This window comes from Rhodnius prolixus, unplaced genomic scaffold (genome assembly GCF_049639745.1).
Source record: "Rhodnius prolixus isolate KJV_2025 unplaced genomic scaffold, Rpr scaffold_2, whole genome shotgun sequence".
NCBI classification, from domain to species: domain Eukaryota; kingdom Metazoa; phylum Arthropoda; class Insecta; order Hemiptera; family Reduviidae; genus Rhodnius; species Rhodnius prolixus.
The window spans coordinates 16,002,625-16,023,534 of NW_027411592.1; the positions used below are offsets into that span (position 1 = coordinate 16,002,625).

The 20,910-nt window shown below is 31.8% G+C and overlaps 3 protein-coding genes across 9 annotated transcripts in view; 1 reads left to right on the forward strand and 2 right to left on the reverse strand.

Annotated features, from left to right (window-relative positions):
* LOC141449116 (ATP-sensitive inward rectifier potassium channel 12-like) overlaps positions 1 to 840 on the reverse strand; it is a 32,865-nt gene extending 32,025 nt beyond the window's left edge. For both annotated transcript variants that reach the window (XM_074118208.1, XM_074118206.1), the window contains exon 1: positions 581 to 840. In XM_074118208.1, coding sequence (XP_073974309.1) covers positions 581 to 840 — 260 coding nt within the window. The remainder of the gene's footprint in view (positions 1 to 580) is intronic.
* Positions 1 to 20,910, forward strand: part of LOC141449121 (uncharacterized) — a 109,739-nt gene that overhangs the window by 1,018 nt on the left and 87,811 nt on the right. The window lies entirely within an intron of this gene.
* Positions 1,069 to 20,910, reverse strand: part of LOC141449115 (inward rectifier potassium channel 2-like) — a 128,506-nt gene continuing 108,664 nt past the window's right edge. For all 5 annotated transcript variants that reach the window (XM_074118202.1, XM_074118201.1, XM_074118204.1 and 2 more), the window contains 7 exons: positions 17,461 to 17,575; positions 15,353 to 15,584; positions 14,409 to 14,683; positions 12,554 to 12,746; positions 10,819 to 11,040; positions 10,431 to 10,602; positions 1,069 to 1,210 (listed from right to left, as the gene is read on the reverse strand). In XM_074118202.1, the coding sequence (XP_073974303.1) occupies positions 10,445 to 10,602; positions 10,819 to 11,040; positions 12,554 to 12,746; positions 14,409 to 14,683; positions 15,353 to 15,584; positions 17,461 to 17,575 (1,195 nt within the window). In that variant the 3' untranslated portion in view covers positions 1,069 to 1,210; positions 10,431 to 10,444. The remainder of the gene's footprint in view (positions 1,211 to 10,430; positions 10,603 to 10,818; positions 11,041 to 12,553; positions 12,747 to 14,408; positions 14,684 to 15,352; positions 15,585 to 17,460; positions 17,576 to 20,910) is intronic.

Sequence of the window (20,910 nt, forward strand, 5' to 3'; positions counted from 1 at the left end):
GAATATTAATGGCAATGAGTGGGGCGATGTGAATTCACTAACTTTAAAGTGTAAACTCTATTGAGAATAATATATTAACTGTCATTCAACTTTTTGTTTAAAATGTTATTCTTAGAGTGAGATTATTTTTCTAATTATATTTAAACTGAATTTAAATTAAAGCATGTCTACTAATAATATTTTTTAAAAAAAGGGTCAAGTAAATTTTGGAAAATCTCTTAATCTTAAGAAATAATAATTTAACAGACAATACAGTCCATTATTTTTTTATAAAATGTTGTAGAAAATCTAAAAAAAAAAACATCTTTTCAACAATTAACAAAGGAATAATTTTGTGATATTCTATATTCAAATAATTCTTCTGCTGTTAGCGTGTGTTTGCATTTAAATAATTGAAGTCCCTAAAATGACTGGTGCCCTAACGTTATTCGTCATACGGCTACATTTGCAAGACCGTCTTTGCCTTGTTACTATCTGAATTAACAGGTTGCACAAGCAAATCGTTTATGAATATCCTTGACTCTCTTATCTTATGTTATTTTCTTTTCTAATTAGGATAATTATTTTAATTACTATTTACCTGAAAGAAGAATAATTCGAGCAGGTGTCTTTGCCATTATTAACTTGGGGCGGTACGATGGTGATTTTTGTGGACGGAGATTTGGCGGCCAATGGTGTCTCGCCTTCGGTATCCGTATCTTCGAAAAATCTAAAACTTCCCGGTGTGGATTGTTTTCTAAGCTGAAGTTTGGTAGGCCTGTCCAATCTAATTGGCGGTGAATCAAAGCTCCTCTCGTCCAGAGGTTTCAGTGATTCCAATTCCTCTTCAACTATTGACATATTTATTTTTGTTTATTCGTGCCCTAAAACTTATGCCCTATATACGGTTCTCACTTCACTCACGCAGCGCCTACATATCACTGATGCTACCTTCTCCCCTCCATGCTGTAGCACTATGGCACTATCACAATTTCCCCCACACACAATTTTTGCCTCAATTCCCCCTCATAACATACCGGTCTATCATTCTTTCTCTTCTTTGCCGTCATCTATTTTATGTACATATATTTACAAAGTTTTTTTTATATATATAAATTACTTATTTACACGTTCTCACTTTTTTTTCCTTTTTACAATTATTAAATTACAGTCTTTGATTGATTCTTGCGTTGATTATTTAAACAACTTTCCGGTTACACCAAATGGTTACCTGAAACAGAAAAAAAATCATGGATTTTCATTGTATATGTCACGCACCAAATGACTATTTCTATTTGTAGTAGTTCCTTTTTCAATTTGTAGTTTAAGAGTTAGAAAACTTAAAAAATTAATATTAGAATCTCAATTATAAAGTAGAGTTTACTGTTTTTATATATTTTTAAGTAATAATACAACTTTCCAATTATAGTATACAATTTTGTACCAATGAATAATTACTTAGATCTTAAGAGAGGTCCGTGAAATAATGTGGCTTTATGACCCCGATTGTGTTTGAATATTTGGTGGGCCTTTCTTGTTACTCAGCAAAATTTAGTACCATCTAAATCTTACTAAACTAACCTCAGTATCATTTATTTTATCCATCTTAACTATGTCTGACAGATTTCTAATTTTCATTCATAGAGGTAAGTGACAGAAAATGGACAGTGGTAATCAGAACGAAACCGATGATAAAAACAATTTAAAAATATTGAAAAGTAATTAGTTAAGAACAAAAATACGAATAGATGATATACAGCTGTACAAATTCAGTCACCAATTGACTGCTTTTCAGTTAGCCCATACTTACAATTCTTTTCGCTTCTTTAAGAAGTCTTAGAACAAAATTGTGGACACAAGAAAAAATTGTGTAAACAAATATTTAATTAAAAAATATTATCTATTTGCGTAATTTAAATAAAATTTTAGTACATTTTTCAAGAGATAAAAGATGATAATTAAAAAAAAAAAAACTCATTAAAGCAACACTTCTGACTGACAAATGGATTTTATTTTTAAATTTGTCATTTACAATACAAATTTTAAGTGGTTTAACCATAGAAGGTAGAACTGTACAGTTAAGTGGTGCATACCACGCCAAAAATCCGTTCTTCCATGAGATTAAATGCACTTGAAATCCAATTTGTTGAAAATAACATTTTTTTATTAAATAATAATAATAACCGTAAAAATGTTAAAGATGTACATCCTGGGTGCAATTGAATCGTAAAACTTTAACGGAAATGTATCATATTATCATGTTTCTGACTCCGGTGATATCTTTTCCTGTAGAATCTGAGTTGGCGACATTTTGGTCGCCCACATGCACCCAGTCTTTTGTTAAAAATAATTTGACACCATCATAGTACTCTTTTCTACGCTAACAAAATGAATCTACACGAATTACATTAGCGGGCTCACGATGTTGAGTGAAGACACGGGGCATCTTCTGTAGAATCTTAGCAAAGATTTTAATGAAGGTTTGAGACAAGGTGATCCTTGATCAATTTGGGCCTTGCGCAGTTAAGTACAAAAATAGAGTCATAAAGACAAATGGTTGGAGAACTATCTATAATGATATTATCCAGTTCATGGTGATATTGCATTGCCCGAAAGGTTAGGAGGGGTTTACCTCTTTCAGCTAGAGGTGAGACTCTAGGTCAAGCGAAAGTGTCCGCAGGGTTCAAGTCATTCATATAGCCTCCAGTGTGCTGATTGCAAACAATATGGAAGAAGGGACACAGCCGGCAACCGAGCAAAAAGGCACTGTGGGCTCTTATAATCTCTCCTTAAACGCTAAATTGTTGCTGTATAAGACCATCAGGTGCTGACTTACGTGACAGAAATTCTCTTTCGAAATTTGTGATGTAAGCTCTTCGTGAAAATTTGGAATTTGAAAATAAAATAATTTGAAAAAATGGCTAGACTGGTTGCTCAGTCTTCGCGAGTTCAGACCTCTACAAGACTAACACGAAAGATGTGTTGGGAAACCTCCGCGAAAAAGAGGCTTGAATAGTGTGATTAATGTGATGACTTTACTCCCCGTAGAGCTCGTTGTAAAAATTGGAAGTTACATTTGTGAACAAACTGTAGTAGGTAGAATTAAAATAGAATAAAAATTAAATGGCAAACTTGAAACCATATAGTATTAAACAAGCTTTAATAACATCTAATCGAATAAGAAAAAGTCGTGCATGTGATGGCATGATGCTTCTGAAGAAAATCTACCAAATTATTTGGAAAGAGACGAGGTTGAGCCTTGTTCGGGGTGGATAAAGGATGCCGAAAATTATCGAAGGAGCCTTTAAGGCTCAAGATCAGTGGAATTTGGCTACTTATTAAGGATGCCTATCCCAGTTATTGGCTGAAAAGCCAATAATTAATAAGCGAAAAGTAAAAACTAAGTAACTTGTAAGCGAATTTCAATTGATAACGGAAAGTTACTGATAAATTCTTTTTTCTACTAATCAGTGTTAAAAACTAGATAAAACGTTAAAAATGAATCGACTTAAAAATTTGAACCTGACACTTTCATCGGCAAAACTACAAAAAAAAAGAGTAAGAATTGAATTAAACAAAAGATAGTGGAACTATATAATTTAGAGAAATACTATTTGTACAGACTGGTTGGTAATGCGATAACACCAATATAGATAATAACCTTTGCAATAAAAAATTCTTCGAAGGGGCTATATGTGTTGATATTTAGCGCTTTTAATTCAATGAATTTAATTATTACTTTCTCTCGCCAACAATTTTGATTTCTCGCCAGAAACACAAGTTTAGAGATGCAATTTTTCTTATTTATCGGATTTTTATGATTATTTTTTGTTTTTTTTTTTTCATAAAAATCGTTTTTGTGAAGGTATTCTGGAAAGAAATGCTTTCCTGTAAAAAAGAGAAAAAGGGTGTTAGAGGAAACATAAGTGACTTATAAGTGTAGTTTCGTAGTGGGAAGAACGCTAAGAAAAGCAAGAAAATATAGTGTAACATACTTTATGGATTTTTTTTTTAAATTTTTTAAGCGATGTGCTATAAAAGTTTTTATATAGATTTGACATCATCTTTTAGTAATCTTAAAAAATTATATTTGACTCGCAGTATTTTGCGTTTAAACATGTTTAAGGGACAAATTCTCCCAAAAATCTGTTTAATGAAATGACCAGCCAGTTTTCATTAAAGAGAGATTTTTGTTTATTTTTTAGCTATTCTGACCTCACGCTCTGCAAACTGCGCGAGAATCAGACACCAATCAGACCAAATCGTAAAAAAAAAAACACTTTTTTTAGATACTGGGGTTTTCAAAATAAATACTTCCTATGGAAAGTCGAAATCGTAAATTGGACTCGAGTAAAGAAGAAAAACAAATTCTACTGAATCTACGTAATATAAGCCATTATTATTGTTGGAAGGTTGGGAATATTGTTACAAAAGCCCCAAGTGGGGCAATACACACATTGTATTAATGGCCAGCTCTTTGAATACCGGTTTCTCACAACTGGGTTGTCTCAGATCCCCTTTCTGTCATTGATGGTTCGCACACTGGACTATAGTTACAACTCAATTTCAGTACAAATTAGATTTGAAAAATGCGTAAAATAAATGATGGATATCAGTTCATGGCACATAGAATTGCCAATTTTTTTTTTTTCTGGCGCATCGACTGCTGAGGTCATTAGCGCCCCTAATCGTTGTAAGCTTTTCTCTTCTTTTATCCACTCGAGCTGGGTCGGCACGCGATTCAGAATTGCCAATTATTTGTAAATCAAAGGAAAATTTATGTGAACAAATGTTTTCATCGTCTGATATTTTTATGCTTTAAAGTGAGTGAATATTATTTATTTTTGATATTTGCATCTTATATCTCCAAGTTACTCTAGTTAACTTATTATTCTTTTCGCTGTATTTGATTAATTACCCAGGTTTTCACAAAGTCGATTGTTTTCCTATTTTATTTGTACACTCACAAATCATTTGCAACCAACAAAAAAAAAAAGAATCGTCCTCAAATTTTTCTTGCCTTTACTTATCGATTTACATCAGGGTCTTACTGTCTAAACTTGCCTAATTGTTGTCCTTAATGTACTTTGTTGCAATCATGACAGTAGAAAATTAAAATTTCTTCATCAACTATCCTACTCTAAATAAAATTATCCAATTTGAAACAGAAAAGTGATAAATTTAGTATCTGACCAGTTTATTGAATTAAAACCAGAGCTCGATACTAATCAAGCAAGATAAGAGGAAGCACTCAATGTTATGGGAAGAAAATTATCGAGAAACATTTATTGTCCGAGAAAACTAAGAGAAATGTGGTGAATTAGGTAAAGCTAAGAGCTCCGCGCTCTCATACAGAGACCTGATTTAATCTTATGAGTAAGGAATGGAAGAATAAAATATTTAGGATATCTGGATAAATTAGAACTCGTGAGATGTCTGGTAGAGTGCTTTTAGGGAACAAGAGACGGGCCAAGATTAAAATGGCTTGAGAAAGAAAAAAACGATCTTGGAACCACTAGCGTGAGAAGAGGAGGCGAAGTTCTCAAAAGGCCGTAGCGCCCACGAATAAGAAAGTAGAAGCTGGCTAGCCAGTGCTAGTACTGAGGAGGCCGAGGTTCTCAAAAGGCCGTAACGCCCACGAATAAGAAAGTAGATGGTGGCTAGCCAGTGCTAGTACTGAGGAGGCCGAGGTTCTCAAAAGGCCGTAGCGCCCACGAATAAGAAAGTAGAAGGTGGCTAGCCAGTGCTAGTACTGAGGAGGCCGAGGTTCTCAAAAGGCCGTAGCGCCCACGAATAAGAAAGTAGAAGGTGGCTAGCCAGTGCTAGTACTGAGGAGGCCGAGGTTCTCAAAAGGCCGTAGCGCCCACGAATAAGAAAGTAGAAGGTGGCTAGCCAGTGCTAGTACTGAGGAGGCCGAGGTTCTCTAAAGGCCGTAGCGCCCACGAATAAGAAAGTAGATGGTGGCTAGCCAGTGCTAGTACTGAGGAGGCCGAGGTTCTCAAAAGGGCGTAGCGCCCACAGAAGTAAGTAATATTCAACTAGAATGCCTCTAAAGAGCCATTAGCATTTTGCTGATTCGGTTTCCCTTTTCTCTTTGTACGTATTTCTATTTGTACGTAAGAATAAGTGTGAGAGAGATATTATTTAATACTACCAAATGTTGCGCACATTCCATAACGTGCAAGCTTGTATGGGCTAATCCACTTATAAATCTGCAGCTAGGCCAGCCTAGAAACACACTGGCTGCTACACCACACTTTGGGCCTATAGATAGACTAAGAGATCTCTTAACGTCTTAGATCTGTTAGAGTTCAAAATCAACCACAATAATTTTTTATGGATAACCAGTTTTAATCTTTGATAGTTAAATAGTACTCAAAGTGAAATCTGAAAATTAAAAATTTATTGTATTTATTTTAATTTTGTTGTAGTAATGTTCTTTAAACATAACGAAACGGCAAATAGTTGGTGAATGGTAGTTTAGGGCGGGAAGCCAAATACAGCAGTTCTCCGAGAATCTCCCGAAAAACCCATTTCCCCCTCCAAAAAAAAAAGTCCCGAATAAAATTGACGCTTTGATAGGCAATTAATAATACAAATATTATACATAACAATTTTATAGCAATCAGTTGGCAATTTCCATGTAATCTCTGATAGAAAAATACAAAATATCTTTAACGGGATATCAATTTTAAGCTTACTGCTACTTTTCATTTTTGAGATATTCTCCGGAAACATGCACACACTCACCTACGGATCACACAAAACATTTTTTTTCATATACATCGGACATTAAAACAGACGTTTCTAGTGAAAACACGATTTAAAAAATGTGACTTGATAGTAATACTACTTAGTAAGGAAATAAAAACGAACGTAATAAATAACTTTAAAATGGTAGTATTATTTTTGTAACTAATATTTTCTATATTTAGACTGTAACTTAATAAAAAAGATACTTGATAGTCAGAAGAAATAGAATTAGGTTTTGTGTTTATCTCATCGTAAATTTTTCTGCTTACACGGGATTAATTTGATTTAGTTCCATTCGGGTGAATGAATTAGCGTTAAGTATTTCATTCAACTGTAGCAAGTTAATTTTATTTTCCTTTTTAAATATGACGGATTGGGAAAGCACAAGATTTTGGACATGGGAAACTACATCAGAAATATATTGAGAGACATAAATATATTTTTAATCTTTCATTTAACATTTTGTTTAAGAATTGGATGTAAAAATTATACAATGGAACTAAAATTAATTTCTTACTCATAGAAGAGAGTATTTCTTCTATTTATTGTAGCTTGACTTATTTAAAACTTCCATTTCAAAACGTAAACAAAATGAAACATTTAGTTTAGGACCATCAAAAAGATGATATTGTAAAACAAACTGTTAGTTTAATCATAAGATTGGATCACTTCGTGTATTGAATCAAAGCTTTGCATTTCTCAGCAAAAAGATCAGTAGGTTTATTTACTTTAAAAAGGGTCTAATCTTGAATTAACAGTTCAACTAGAAAATGATAATGTGAAGATTGGTGGTTCCTAGTTCCAGAAATTCTGATCTTTATCTCCAAGTGGTTTCTTTCGACATTGCGATGGATATAGATGGAAAACAGTGGTTCTAACTAGGAAAAGAACGCAGACCATCCTTCATCACCTTGGGGTGTACCAGAGTGTTCAGTAAAAATAGTCCAGCCACAAGATGTTGTAAAGAATATTGTAATACTGGTAGCAGCAGAGTCGGAGACTTAGCGATAATATATTAAGAATTGACTTTGGTTTTAAAGAAGGATTGTGTAAAAAAATTTATAAGTTAGATGTCTAAAGAATTATAGGAGAGACTCGTGTTCGCTACAGAATTTTTCAAACACAAATATCTTCCGAGATTAACTGTATGATGGCAGATCCTCCTTAGTGATTAACAGTTGTAGGCTACAGAGCCATGATTACTGTGCGAGCTGAAAAAACAAAGTGGATAGAATGAACAACTTGTAGAATAATGGCCAATTCTCGGCGATTGAAGGCAATGAGAAAACGCTCTCATAGCTGCTCATTCACACAGTTGGCAGGATGTTCGAATTACCACTTCTCATTACAACAGTAATAGCCAGTAAATGACAGAAGGAGACACTATTACTATATAGCTCCTTAGCCCATCTCCAGTATGGCGCCATTTCTGTTTCAATTAAATTATAATCTTATCCTTTATTCTGCACTGATCTTGACAAATTTAACGCAATCTCATTTAAATATCATTCTTTTGCTAGCATCATTTGGGAACCAGTCTACTGCCCAATTACTAGGATTTTAGCCACTTTCCAACTAAAATTACAATGCTTTAACCATGAAACTTTTATCGAATAAAGAAAGGAATTATACTTCTAGAAAAGTCAAATAAATTGACCATAATTTTAATATTAGGTCATTACAATAATCAATATCGTAACAACTTTTTTTAACTAATTTTTTTATGAAAATGCCAGCAGGCAAGAATTGTATTATTTACTCTGTTACATTACTAAACGAATAATTCTCCCCAGATCAAAATTCACTGCTGCAAAAATTAAAAGGTAAGAATAAAACAAATACTCTAAAGAATCGCTTGGCATGGGAAACCTCAAGGGTTGTACATTAAGAGTCAAGTTATTATTTGAAAGCAAAAAGAGTTGTCTGTGAGATTCACATTGTGAATAGCCAATTATTTATTTATAAATTTCAACAATCTTGTTTAATTCTCATGTTTAATTTCTCTTTAATAATATTCCGTTTTATTAAAATTCAAAACCTAATCTTGAATTCTAGTTTATACTTTCATCTCTGTTACACCATATAATTTCGAAACAACAAATTAATTTTTCAAACCTCTGAAATTAACAGAATAGTAACAAAGAATTAGAACTGGAGCTTTCAGAAATCCTTTCGCCGTTTCCTTTGTTAGTTTTAATTTAAAAATGTATACAATTAAAGCATTACTCCTTTTTGGGATGAAACAATTTTAAACCTAATCCAATTCTCTCCTGATGCCAGCATTAATCTTGCTGTAAGAGTAGCATAAATTATTTCATTTTTTTATCATTATAATAAATAGTATTAAGAATTTTTCTTTTTTTTCTGATAAGCTTTTTTTGTCGATGCATGGGTCAGTCGATCGGATACGGACAGCTAAAAAATACATTAATGTTAACATTAATAATTAATAATGTTGAGAAACCTTCCAGTATTATAAACCACCTTAGTTTTGCTGTTCTAAAGTAACATGGTTCTTTTGATGTACGAATATCTTGATCTATTACGAAAGAAAAAAAGAATGGCAGCAGATTATTAAGCTCTGAAAAATCTAAAATGAAAGCCGAACAGAATTTTAAAAATATTTTATTATCTGAAGAAACTAACACTTGATTAGCTCATTCCGGTATAATCTTGACTAAATGGAAATCCGATAAATGTAGTTATTATATTTTCTAACAACATTAACTGTGTGAGCTTGCTTACTGTCACGTTAAAATGAATTGCCACATAACTCTAAACTGCAAATAATTCTCACCTGGATATTGGCCATGCCTGCCCAGTAGAAAAATAATTGCTACAGGCGAAACTGACAAGAATGTTGTTTTTGAAGTTCTCAGCCCGCTTTTATTTATGTCTTATATTTCAATAAGTATGAGACTTATCTTGAAATAGGTCAGCAGTTTTATGATATTCAAGTAATGCAGTTTTTGATGGTTGGTGTTTAATTTTTATTGAAAAGAAAAAAAAAATATTCTTTTTAAAAACTTTGCCAAATAAAGGATATATACCTACCATCTATAATAATAATAATAATTAGCCTACACTAAAAAGAAAAGTATACATATGTGTAAAACTTAAGGAGATAATAGTGTGGTTGAATTGAACTTAGATCTTACAACAATAATGATTAAGTTCGATTTAAAAAAGTGCACTTTTTTCTAGCTGGATAAGTTAGTCGCAAAATCTGCAATTCAATCAACAAATTTATTGTCCAACACCTGTGTAGCCTCTTTAAAAAATATTACTCATCCATTAAAATATCCAAAGCATTTGTTCATAGAACTCGCAAAATAAAGTAAAAATTCGGTTATATAACAATAAACTAAAACATTCAGCGTTCTTGTTGACTGATTCCTTTCATATTTAATTGATGTAAAGCAACTGAAACTTTCACATTTTCTGAAGAAGTTTTTAGTTAGTAGTGAAGAACCATTATTTAATTATAGATAATCAGGTAAAATTCTTAGATTATATTAGAATATATATGTGTAGTAGAAATAAATCCTAATTTTCAAAATATGAATCACCTTCGGATATCTTATTCAAATACCAAAGAATTGTAAAATATGACTAAATTGCGGATAAAAAAAAAATTAATTAAGCATAAGTCTGGGTACAGTTTATAAAGCAAATTACAAAAAAAAATATTTACTTACCAAGAAGGTGGTTGTCAAATGCGAGACTCTGGTCCTGGAATATCTGTTGGATGTAGAATTACATGTTGTAAGCTCTGATCAGTCTTGTCGCAAAGCATGCTATTGGATTCCATGCTTGTTAAATCTGGTGTTTCAGATGCTAAACTACCACCAACTTGGAATTTTCCATTACCTGAAATAATAAAGTTATTGTATCCTAATTTCTTTGAAAAAAAGATTAAAGAAAATTAAAGTACAAAATTTATTTTCTTGAATCTTTTAAAAACAGTTTCTAGTAGAAATTTTACGTTATGATCTATAACAAAATCCTCAATACTCTAACTTGAAAAAAAAACTGATATAATCCTTAGTTAGGTCTCATTATATAACTGCATCTCTTCCAATTTACCTGTTGCGTTGGTATTAATGCCCATTAGTTGGTCTAACGATTGAGCACTGCAAATTGGTGTATCAACCTCATATGTGTTATTAAATAGGCCGTAATCTACTTCATGTTCACCAGTTTCCTTTTTGAATGATACCAACGGTTCGAAACGGTGGCCCCACAGAATTTCATTTGGAAGATACGAAGAACGAGCCTGAGTTGTCATACCAGTAGATTCAATTACACCTTTATAATAAGACAAAACTAATTAATTAAAGTTTTAATACTGAATGTTGAAGTTAAAATTAAATAAACGCGGAAAAATCTAATATAAAAAACAATTGCCAAGAGCATCCTAAATTATAGTAATTAAAATATAATATTAAAAATCAGTATTTCAAAAATAATTTATCATAGTTCACCAGTTACCAGTCTTCAGTACTTATATTTATTGTAAGAATAAATATAATAACATGTGCCAGTACTTTTGATCTTAATCTCTGTGATGTAAGTCACATTGCTAAATTAGTTGATCTTAGATCTTGTGCTTCACCATAAGTAAAAAGTTCTGCCCAGCTTATCTTTTTTATTCTTGACAACCTATCTTTAGATTTGAGATTTTAAAGTCGACCGAGGAGAAAAACAAATTATTTTTGCCTAAGACCTAACTAAGTAAGCGGCATGCACATTGCTCTACCTGGTTTGCGTTACTTCAATTTATTCTTCTAAATATTGTTAATCGTCTTTACTATGATTATGCTTTACTAATTGGCTTCCGTTATGCATTTTGAACGCTAATATTGATAAGGAAATTATTCGTTTCTTATTCCAAATTTCAAAGATGCATTTTTCTTTTTTGTCTTCTTCTTGTTAAATAAATGTTTTGTGGTTGGATATATACTTAATAAATTGTAATAAGCTTATTTATGAACACACCTAATCTAACATTGTTACAGTCGTCTTAAGTTTCTAGTAAATCAGGAATTAAGGGACAGTTTATGTTACTGAAAATTTAAATTAGAGGATTAACTGAATCAAAGGTATGTTCAATCTCTTTGGGATTATCTCTCTTCTTGAGAGGTATCCTTCTCCTCAGCAATACAAATTACCATTCTAAAATTCTATATTCTTATTGCTTGTAGGATTTCGCCCAAAAAGTTCTCTTGTTCTTGAAATTTCTCTTTCCCTTTTAGTGAAAAATTTTTCTTTACAAAAAAAATAACTGTAAGTTGCAAAAATCTTATGACTGGATAATTATTGTAAAAAGTAAATGTAAATCAAATAGAGTTTCTTTTACTATTTCACCTATTGTGCTGTTATTAAAAGATTTTAGGGGAAAAAACTAATGTTTTTAAAATCGTTTATCGTTGAAAAATACTTGCATGCTTTTTTCATATTCCAACTTTTTTACCCATAATTACAGCGGCTATGGTCCTAATCCTAATTACACCTGTGGTCATAGTACTTCGAGAATTTTCACATACTCAAGCTGATATTAATGATGAAAACCTTAAATCTAAATCATGCACGATAGCAAAATGTTTCTTACTAGTGGTAAAAATTCAGTTCCAAGGATTCTCATACAATTAGAATTTGTTTTGTATCCTTAGGCTTTGTTTGCTTCGAAGAAGTGATGCTCTAAAGAAATTATTTCGTGGTCCTAAGACTACGAATAATCCAAAACAAAACTTCAAGGAATACATTCACTGAAACCTAAAGGTGTCCAGAATAGTTTGCTAATTATTTAATGAACACTTGCCTTCCAGTATGACAACAATTTCAAAACGATGCCTGAGCATATCAGCTGCAGAAAGCGTATAAAGGGGACTTTCCGGATTAATCTTGTGGACTATAGTTGTCGGCCAAATGAAGAAGATCTTGTCTTCTTCACCATCTCCGCCTACCTTTAATTCATGTTGGTAGAATGGAAGAACTTCACCCTCTTTGGTTACCTGAAAGAAACAAAACACATAATTCTTATTTAATTTTTTTCAGTAATTAATTACTTTGTTGTTCTCTTAATTCCCATTTCAGTTTCGAATGTCCAGATTTAAAATGGCCATTAGTTAATTTCATTCAAGTATACATGCATTTTTTTTTTATTTACTCATACAAAAAAAATTGCACACAGAATATGTGAAATATATTAATTAGGATTTCATTGCGACCACTGATTTAGTCTCCAATAGTGGGGGCGTTTTAAACATGCAGCAAAAATATTTGTCTTGCCTAATTTATTAATTAAATGTTTAAATTTGATTGAAGAAACAAAAAGAGGCGTTTGCATCGTATTGGATGGTCTTTGAGTATATTGATCGATTTAAGTTTAAACCCTAAGAAGTATAAACCAATTTCTCTTAAGAATTTCAATTCTCCTATAACCTTGACTGGTTGAAGTTCTAAAATGATGTAAGGGAGATGGTTTCTTTATTGAAATTATTATTCAATGGCTATGTCTATACTTCTTTGGTATCAGGGAAATATTTTTCTTAGGAGTGTGAATCCTTTAAATGAGTACAGCAGAGCAAAGCTTAAAAAGAATATAGTAACTAGTTTGGAATTTTCTCAAATAAAGTTCTTTTCGAAACTGGCGACTCTCCGCATCTAATTTCGAGAAAATAAAAGTAGTGCCCATTTCGAGGTTCCACAATATTAATCAAAGGCCCTTCCACTTTATATTAAATAGTGCACATTAAATAATCAAGCACCCATTTATATGAGGGGTGCGAAGAATCTAAGTTTATTATAACCAAACCAAACATACGTGATTTCCTATCATCTTTCCACTGCAGCGATAAAAGTGGACTTCTTAGTTGGCGATATTCTAATGGACGCGTCTACTTCAGTTGTCAACTGGGGTACCTTCGCCTTTTAAGTCCGTCAGGATACAAATTATTTAGGGCATCTAATCGCAATTAGACTGTAAGCATGATTCTCTGCTTTAAAAATTCCTTCCCCCATTTTTGTCGAAGACTATTGGAGTGATAGTCATGGCTAAATAGTGTTAGAACTTCTTTCTCGCCAATGTTTTTAGTTAATATAAATGACTTGTCCATACATGCATTTTCTTGAAACCTTTGTTACTGAACTAAGTAACCTCTTGGCAGCTACTATTTATTTCAAGCTAACGAATATTGAGCTTTTTCTATTGAATTGTGTTATCTTTTTTGAATCCAACGCAGATTCTCTCTCTACTAAAGTTTTTCTGGCCCCTTTTGTAATGCACAGTTTTACTATCTGGTTCATTTTGATACTTATGGGGTGGATGATTTGCACCAGACTCGATGGTTTCAAAAACCTTCACGCAGAGAGAATGGGCGTTGGAAACAAGAAAGCTCTAACATAAACAGTTCTATATAAGAAGCTGAAAATTCAAAGTGGGACCTATAGATTCAAACACTATAAATCCATAGGGATCATTAACTGGAAATGTGACAAAGAAAAAATAGCGGTTCCAAAAGTTCTGAAATGGATTCTCCAGAAGTGGTAGACTAAGTAGTGAAGCCTAAGGGAGGGACTTTCATTATACGATAGTATTTTTGCAATTATTTATTACAATAGAATATTAAGAATAAATTATAATCAGATTATTTTAATAATAATAAAGAAATTACCCTTTTGCTTATAAGTTGCGCGCGCACGTGGGCTTCAATGATGTGAGATTTGCGCATATCTCCAACCCTGAACATTAGGCACAATTGGCCATCTCTTTGGCAGATCACAGCGTTACGGCTAAATAGTAGTGTCTGTGTCCTTTTCTTAGGCCTGGACAATTTGGCAAACACTATACCAACCATGAAGGCTTGTATCATCACTCCTACAAGACTTTGTAAACACATCACAAATATAGCTTCTGGACATTCATCTGTAGTATGTTTCGCACCGTAGCCTGAAAGAAAATATTAGATGATATGGCATGTTATAATAAAACTTTGAAATTGTTATTATGAAATTTAAATTTTATTTCTAGTTTTAACAATATGTTTCATATTTTAAGGATTAACAGCAAAGGAGGTTACATCTTCAGCAAGGGAAACAGTTCACAATACTTACTGAACACAGAATTTTGCTTTCAAGCAGAAAAAAGAAAAGGTGTCACTCCGACAACTGAGACACTAAATTTATATCCGAATTCCCAAAACATGGCAATGCAATAAGGCTTCATAGAAAACAGCATTAAGACTGGGTAATTGACGTTAATCTCTTGAAAGCCAATGCTTCACTATCGCTGATGTATATTGAGAAAACTATAAATTACCAGGGCAAGGTAAACCGACAAAGCCAATAAAAGATCAAGAGAATTTTGTTTCTCACTTTCAAGATTGCTTTTCCATTAAAAAAAAACAGTACTTCCAGTGTATATTTTTTCAAAAAGATTTGAATGAACGCACAAGTAGAATACAATTAAATATCTCTCGGATACCTGTGAAATCTAGGTCGTAGACTACCGCTGTTTGGAGAAAGATCGAGAGAAATTACCAGAAATATTTCAACAAATCATAAAAACCACTCCTAAAACATTAATTATTTAAATAAAGATATAAATAGCATTTCTTACCAATAGTATGTTGAGTTTCAACACTAAACAAAAAACAGGAACTAAATGTTTTGACGTCTCTCACACATGGTGTCCAAGTTTCGTTATTTGATAAATTAGGATCTAAATCTCCATGTGTATAAAGTACAATCCACCAGAGTGCGGCGAATCCCAGCCAACTTAATAGAAAGTTCAACGCAAATACGAGCAAAGTCCACCTCCATTGGGCGTCTACAAGAGTGGTGAAGATGTCCTAAAAAAAAAATGAAGAAAAACAATAATTAATTAAACAAAGTCGCTTAATAAACAATTTAAACGTACAGGATATAAGCCGACAAATATATAATTTTATATATGTGGTTGCTTAAATGCTAGAAAATAATCAATGAATATTATTATTTAAAAAGTTTTTATTTAGTCTACTGTATTCCAATTAATATATATTTTTTGAATTTCAATTAAATTGAATTTCGTAAGGGGGTGAATATTGAATTCTTTAATGCTTTTTATATCAGTTAAGCTTTTTTAAAAAAATTATCCAACCGAAGTAAAGAATCATAAAGTCGATGACAAATTAGAAAAAATAATTCTTAAATATAAGGAAATATTTATATAATTTATGCGAATGAATTTCATTTCTTATTTTGCGAACTAGTACTCATTTATTTAAATCAAATGAAATGGGTAACCATCAATATTTCGTCTTATATTATGAAGGGAAGGTGATGTTTAACTCGAATTCCATGAATTCTTCGCCTACAAAATAGGGTGGGTGACGGGAACTATCGGGCAAAGAATTACTGTGAAAGACTTGGAGGAAGAAGTAGAGAACTGGAGTTCCAAGGTGCATGGTTATCATCAAATATGGTGATTAAAAATCACTTTTTTAAACGAGATTAGATGAAGTCGTAATAAAAAAGGTTGATTTTAGTTAATAGAAGTTTATTTTAAATGAATTAATATTTGTTGATTTAGTGTAGTAAAATATATACTCGTACATAATGGAATTAAATGAACGAATAAAAGTCTATTTGAATATTATTATCTTATTATTAGATTTATCTCAGTTGTTGCTCAAATCCTTAACTTTACCCCTTTCTTAAATAAACGTAAAACGCATTGTTCACTTTATTGCAAGTTCCAAGAGTAATTTTATTTATATATTAATTGATTACGCTGTTTAAAAAACTAAGGATAGGATGAAAAATATATCATCCTTTACTTTTCTAGTCAATAGTCAATTCAACTAATTTTCCCAAAGCTTGAAAATACGAGGAATATTTAAAGCTTGCAGAATAAATAATTGCTTATAGGTGACATCATGTTTTCAGACATTGATGTTTATATTAAGTGTAACCCTAAAGTGCGCGTAAGCTTACTACTGACTCCCACGCTAACATTTATCTTATCTACAAAATTTCCTAGTCTTTTAGACAATGTCACCTAATTGCGGTCATTCAACGTTGCCAAATCATTCTTCTCTTACTATTGAAATATTTAGCCGTGCCTCTTTCTTTTTTTGTCAACTTTTTAGAAAAAACGAAAATTATGCAGTAAAGAACAATCGCAAAAGAATTTAATTTTAAAGATAATTTCAAGTGCACTCAATTGATTTAATGATCATTTCTAACAAGCCATCTGTCTACTAAAATGAATCAATTAGGATCGCTTGTCAAGAAATTCAATTCTAATATTTGTTTAAACTGAAAAAAAAAAATGAAAAGCACCTTTTTAAGATTTTTAGAATCCTCTACTGATCTCTTAACGAGATCGAAATAATAATCTTTCTGTCTAAAAGATGTTGTTCCAGAAGAGAAAAGAAGACTTAGCTCACAGATCTTTTTAAATGTGTCTGATGTAAGTTTAACACCTCATTATTAACTTATAAATAGATAATCTCTTAAGATTTCTTATTGAAACCATAATTAACTTGATATCAGCTAGCAACATTCTTTACTCTTGTTTCTTTTTTATAAATTTAAGGCGCGTCAACATCTGAAGAATAAAAAAATTACTAATGAACGTTTAACTCAGTAAACGTACCAGAGTCTCTACTCTATACTTCTAAACCGTCCACATAATTATCATAAAATCTTTCAAACATAATATGCTTAGGAACGTCAAATTACCTGCAAATATTTTCGTCTCCTCTTCGCTACATTGCCCTGGACAACATTGCAATCACCATGTTTGAAGACAACTCTTCTTCTGATTCTTCTCGAGCTGAACCTTGTTTGACGATACCTGGAAATGTAATTATATATTAGAACTGTATTTTATTAGATTAAATTATCGTTCACTTAAAATAGAGACAGTAGGATGAACAAATAACTGCCAGTTTCAGTCATGATATATTTTTATTTATGCCCAGCTTTCGACCTATGGACTAGGTCATCGTAAGCTCGGCATAATAAAAATATATAATGACTGAAACTGGCAGTTATTTTTTCATCCGATTGAAACTATGAATCAGCCACCAAAAATAATGAACAGTAATTAAATAGAGACGTTTACAATGTAAAGGTAAAGGTAACCTCTGTCACATTTTTTTCTGAAAAAAGGTAAATAACTTTGATTGAATAATAATAACCTATAATTAAATTATTAATCATACACTAGAGCCGATAATTTATTTATTTCTTTTCAATTCAGAAAACAATAAATTATTTTGTAATTTCACGAAAAGACCATCGATGCAACCATTGTGTTTCCACTTAATTCCCCTAGATCGCATCTGAGGTACACATCCTAGCTTTATTGTATAAACTTAAAATTTCAGTAATTAGAAATTTTCAGTTAATGCCCTCTTCTTTTCTTTTTAAAAATTATTTTAAATACTTCTTTGTATTACATTGCTTTAGTCATCTACTCATAAAATAAAAAAAATTACACAGAAATCCTGTCAAAAGCAGATAACTTTGATTTTCTAGAACAAAAAAAATCCTCAAATTACTTGTTCATAAAATTTCAAGTGTTAATTAATAAATTATATTTAACTTATATAATAATTCTTTTGCTGGTAAATTAAACATGAAAAATGATATAGTTTTGGACATTTTGTTTTTAATTTTTTCACCGAATAAGGCAAGTGCCTCTTACCACAGAAAGCCTCCTCTCTACTTTTATCCTACAAAGTAAGTAAAAAGAACTTTAAATAATTTTTAAATAGAATGTTGCACAAATAAACATGTACTTCCTTAAATGGTGACATCATGAGGAGGATCAATAGGAGCCTAATCCTAGATATGTGGCAAGTAGTTTAAAATCTAGAATAATAATAAAATATCGGGAAGGTATTTATTAGTTTAGTGGCTGAGTTTCTTGATACCACACGAAGATTCTAGCTTCGAATCAAGCTGCTGATCCTTAGATTTTCTCCTTCCAGGAACTTCTTACAGCTGATAGACAGTGTTGGCTCTAACGTGAGAACACTGTCCTGAGGACGCCAGTTCACTGGAAAAAGCTATGGGCACCAATGGCCTCGGACATTTAGGCGTCTTAAATTTAAAAAAAAAAATTATAATGTATTTATATATTTAATGTCGAGTATGAGGAAGCTGTTCAATAATTGTACCTAGGTCTATTTGTATGGTGTACATTGCAGTTCCTTCTCTCACCCCAAGCTTCGCTAGATGGAGAAATAATTTTTTTAGTCTACGGTTGTTCTACAAGCAGTGGAGAATGCAAGTTCTGGAACTGCTGCTCTTGAAGGAATAAATTAAAAAAATTGAATAAAATAACTACATTAAATCGGGGATTGGCCAGAATGCCAAGAGAGTAAAAAAAGAGTTATTGTGGTTAGTTTCCGCTAATTTGAGTACCTTCATCTTGAAGATGGTTGAAAATCCGAAATTTGATAGAATAAGGAGATAAACATGCTTCTGCAAAATCGAAGAAATTATTCAATTTAATGCTCTTCTAAAACTTGACTCAAAAAATTATATTCAGCACTACAAAAATGACCATTACAAATTATTGGTGGTTGCAGATGTTAAACTCAGAAGAAAATGGTTTGTAGAAAAATGGTCCGATTCCACTTTTTATTGATGGGTTCGGTTAAGGTCATGAACTTTATAGAATCAACAATTATAGTAAAAAAAATAAATAAATGTACCTGGAGGAGAGTTTTTGTTTACCTAATCTGAAGTATTTTAAAGTTAAGGTGATCTATCACAAAACTATATTACTTCGTTTTTTTTTTTTGTTTTTTTTAATATTGAACTGCTTATACATTTTATTGATTTTGGCATAGCATCCTGAACTGAGGTGCAGCATTCGATTGCGATTTCGATCCTGGAATTATATTATAGATTTGAAATGTGATACATAACTTTAGATACAGAATGATTATTATTACTAGCTGTTTTTCTGGTTATGGTCTCCTTCAAGAAAAAAAAAGCAACGCTCATTCACCAATTTCTTTGAGTATTAATTTACTTGATGAATTATTACATTTTTTAAAGAAAATATTTCGATTTCGCGGGGAAGATAGAACGGCAAAATTGAACTACAAACCAAACAAAATTAATTTAAAACAAAAAATAAAGCAAATGAGGGAGTTTGAAAGATCATTAGGCCACAATTAGAACAATGTAGTTATTTATTTGATTTTCTTGTAAATATTGTTTTTGTTTGTATTGTTTTTGGTTGCTAATAATGGATGGAACACATTTAGTTAGAGTCTCGTCATTAGACCATATCGCGCAAAACACTCGTAACAGTACTCTCTTAAATGTGCCAAAAAAACTGTTAGCTTGCCAAGGATTAGTGGTGCTGTTTTCGTTATGGCTAAAAGAATAATTATATAGAATGTTGCATTGAAGGGCTCTTTAATCGATTAAATTTCTGCCCAATACGATCTACTTTAGCAGTTAAGTTGAAATAAGTTTTTTATTAAAATATTTTAAAAAAAGTCTATTGTGACATTCATTATGGTATTCATAAATTCTGAATTTGTAGTGGCATTTAAACTTTCTACATTACGAAGGTTGGCGAAAAAAAAAAAACATGGCGTAATACTTGTTTCATTTACATTGAATATCTAATGGTCAAGAAATAATATTTTTTTCCTTTTAAGTCCTCCATCAGCTATTCCAGTAGCATTATCAGATTAAGGCATATGTACTTACACATAATACTTTGTTTATGCAATTAATTAAGTGCAGAAGAAGTCACCTTTGGATCAGAGTTCTGAAGTTAGATTAGGTCACGTTAACCCGGTTAGCTGTTTATTTATTTTGAGCGTTAAATAATTTTAATTTTAGGATATTTGATTTGAACTTTTTGGTTTATTGTACCGAAAATCATCGTTTCACCTTTCTCTCTCTTTTTTAGAAAAAGAAGTTTCAAAATGGTTTGAATAATGAGATTGACGGTATTTCTTTGAGTTCTCTTAATAATGGTAGTTTCCAGGAAAGCAGCTTATGCTAACCGCGATTCAGAAGAAGGGCTGCCTCCTTAAGAGGATCTTGGTGGTCTTGATTTACATACCCTGCTGGGGATTATTGGCGTTATATTTCAGGATTGTCATTTGTGAACTTTATAAATCCCAAATTCAAAAGTTAGCCACTACTTTTGAG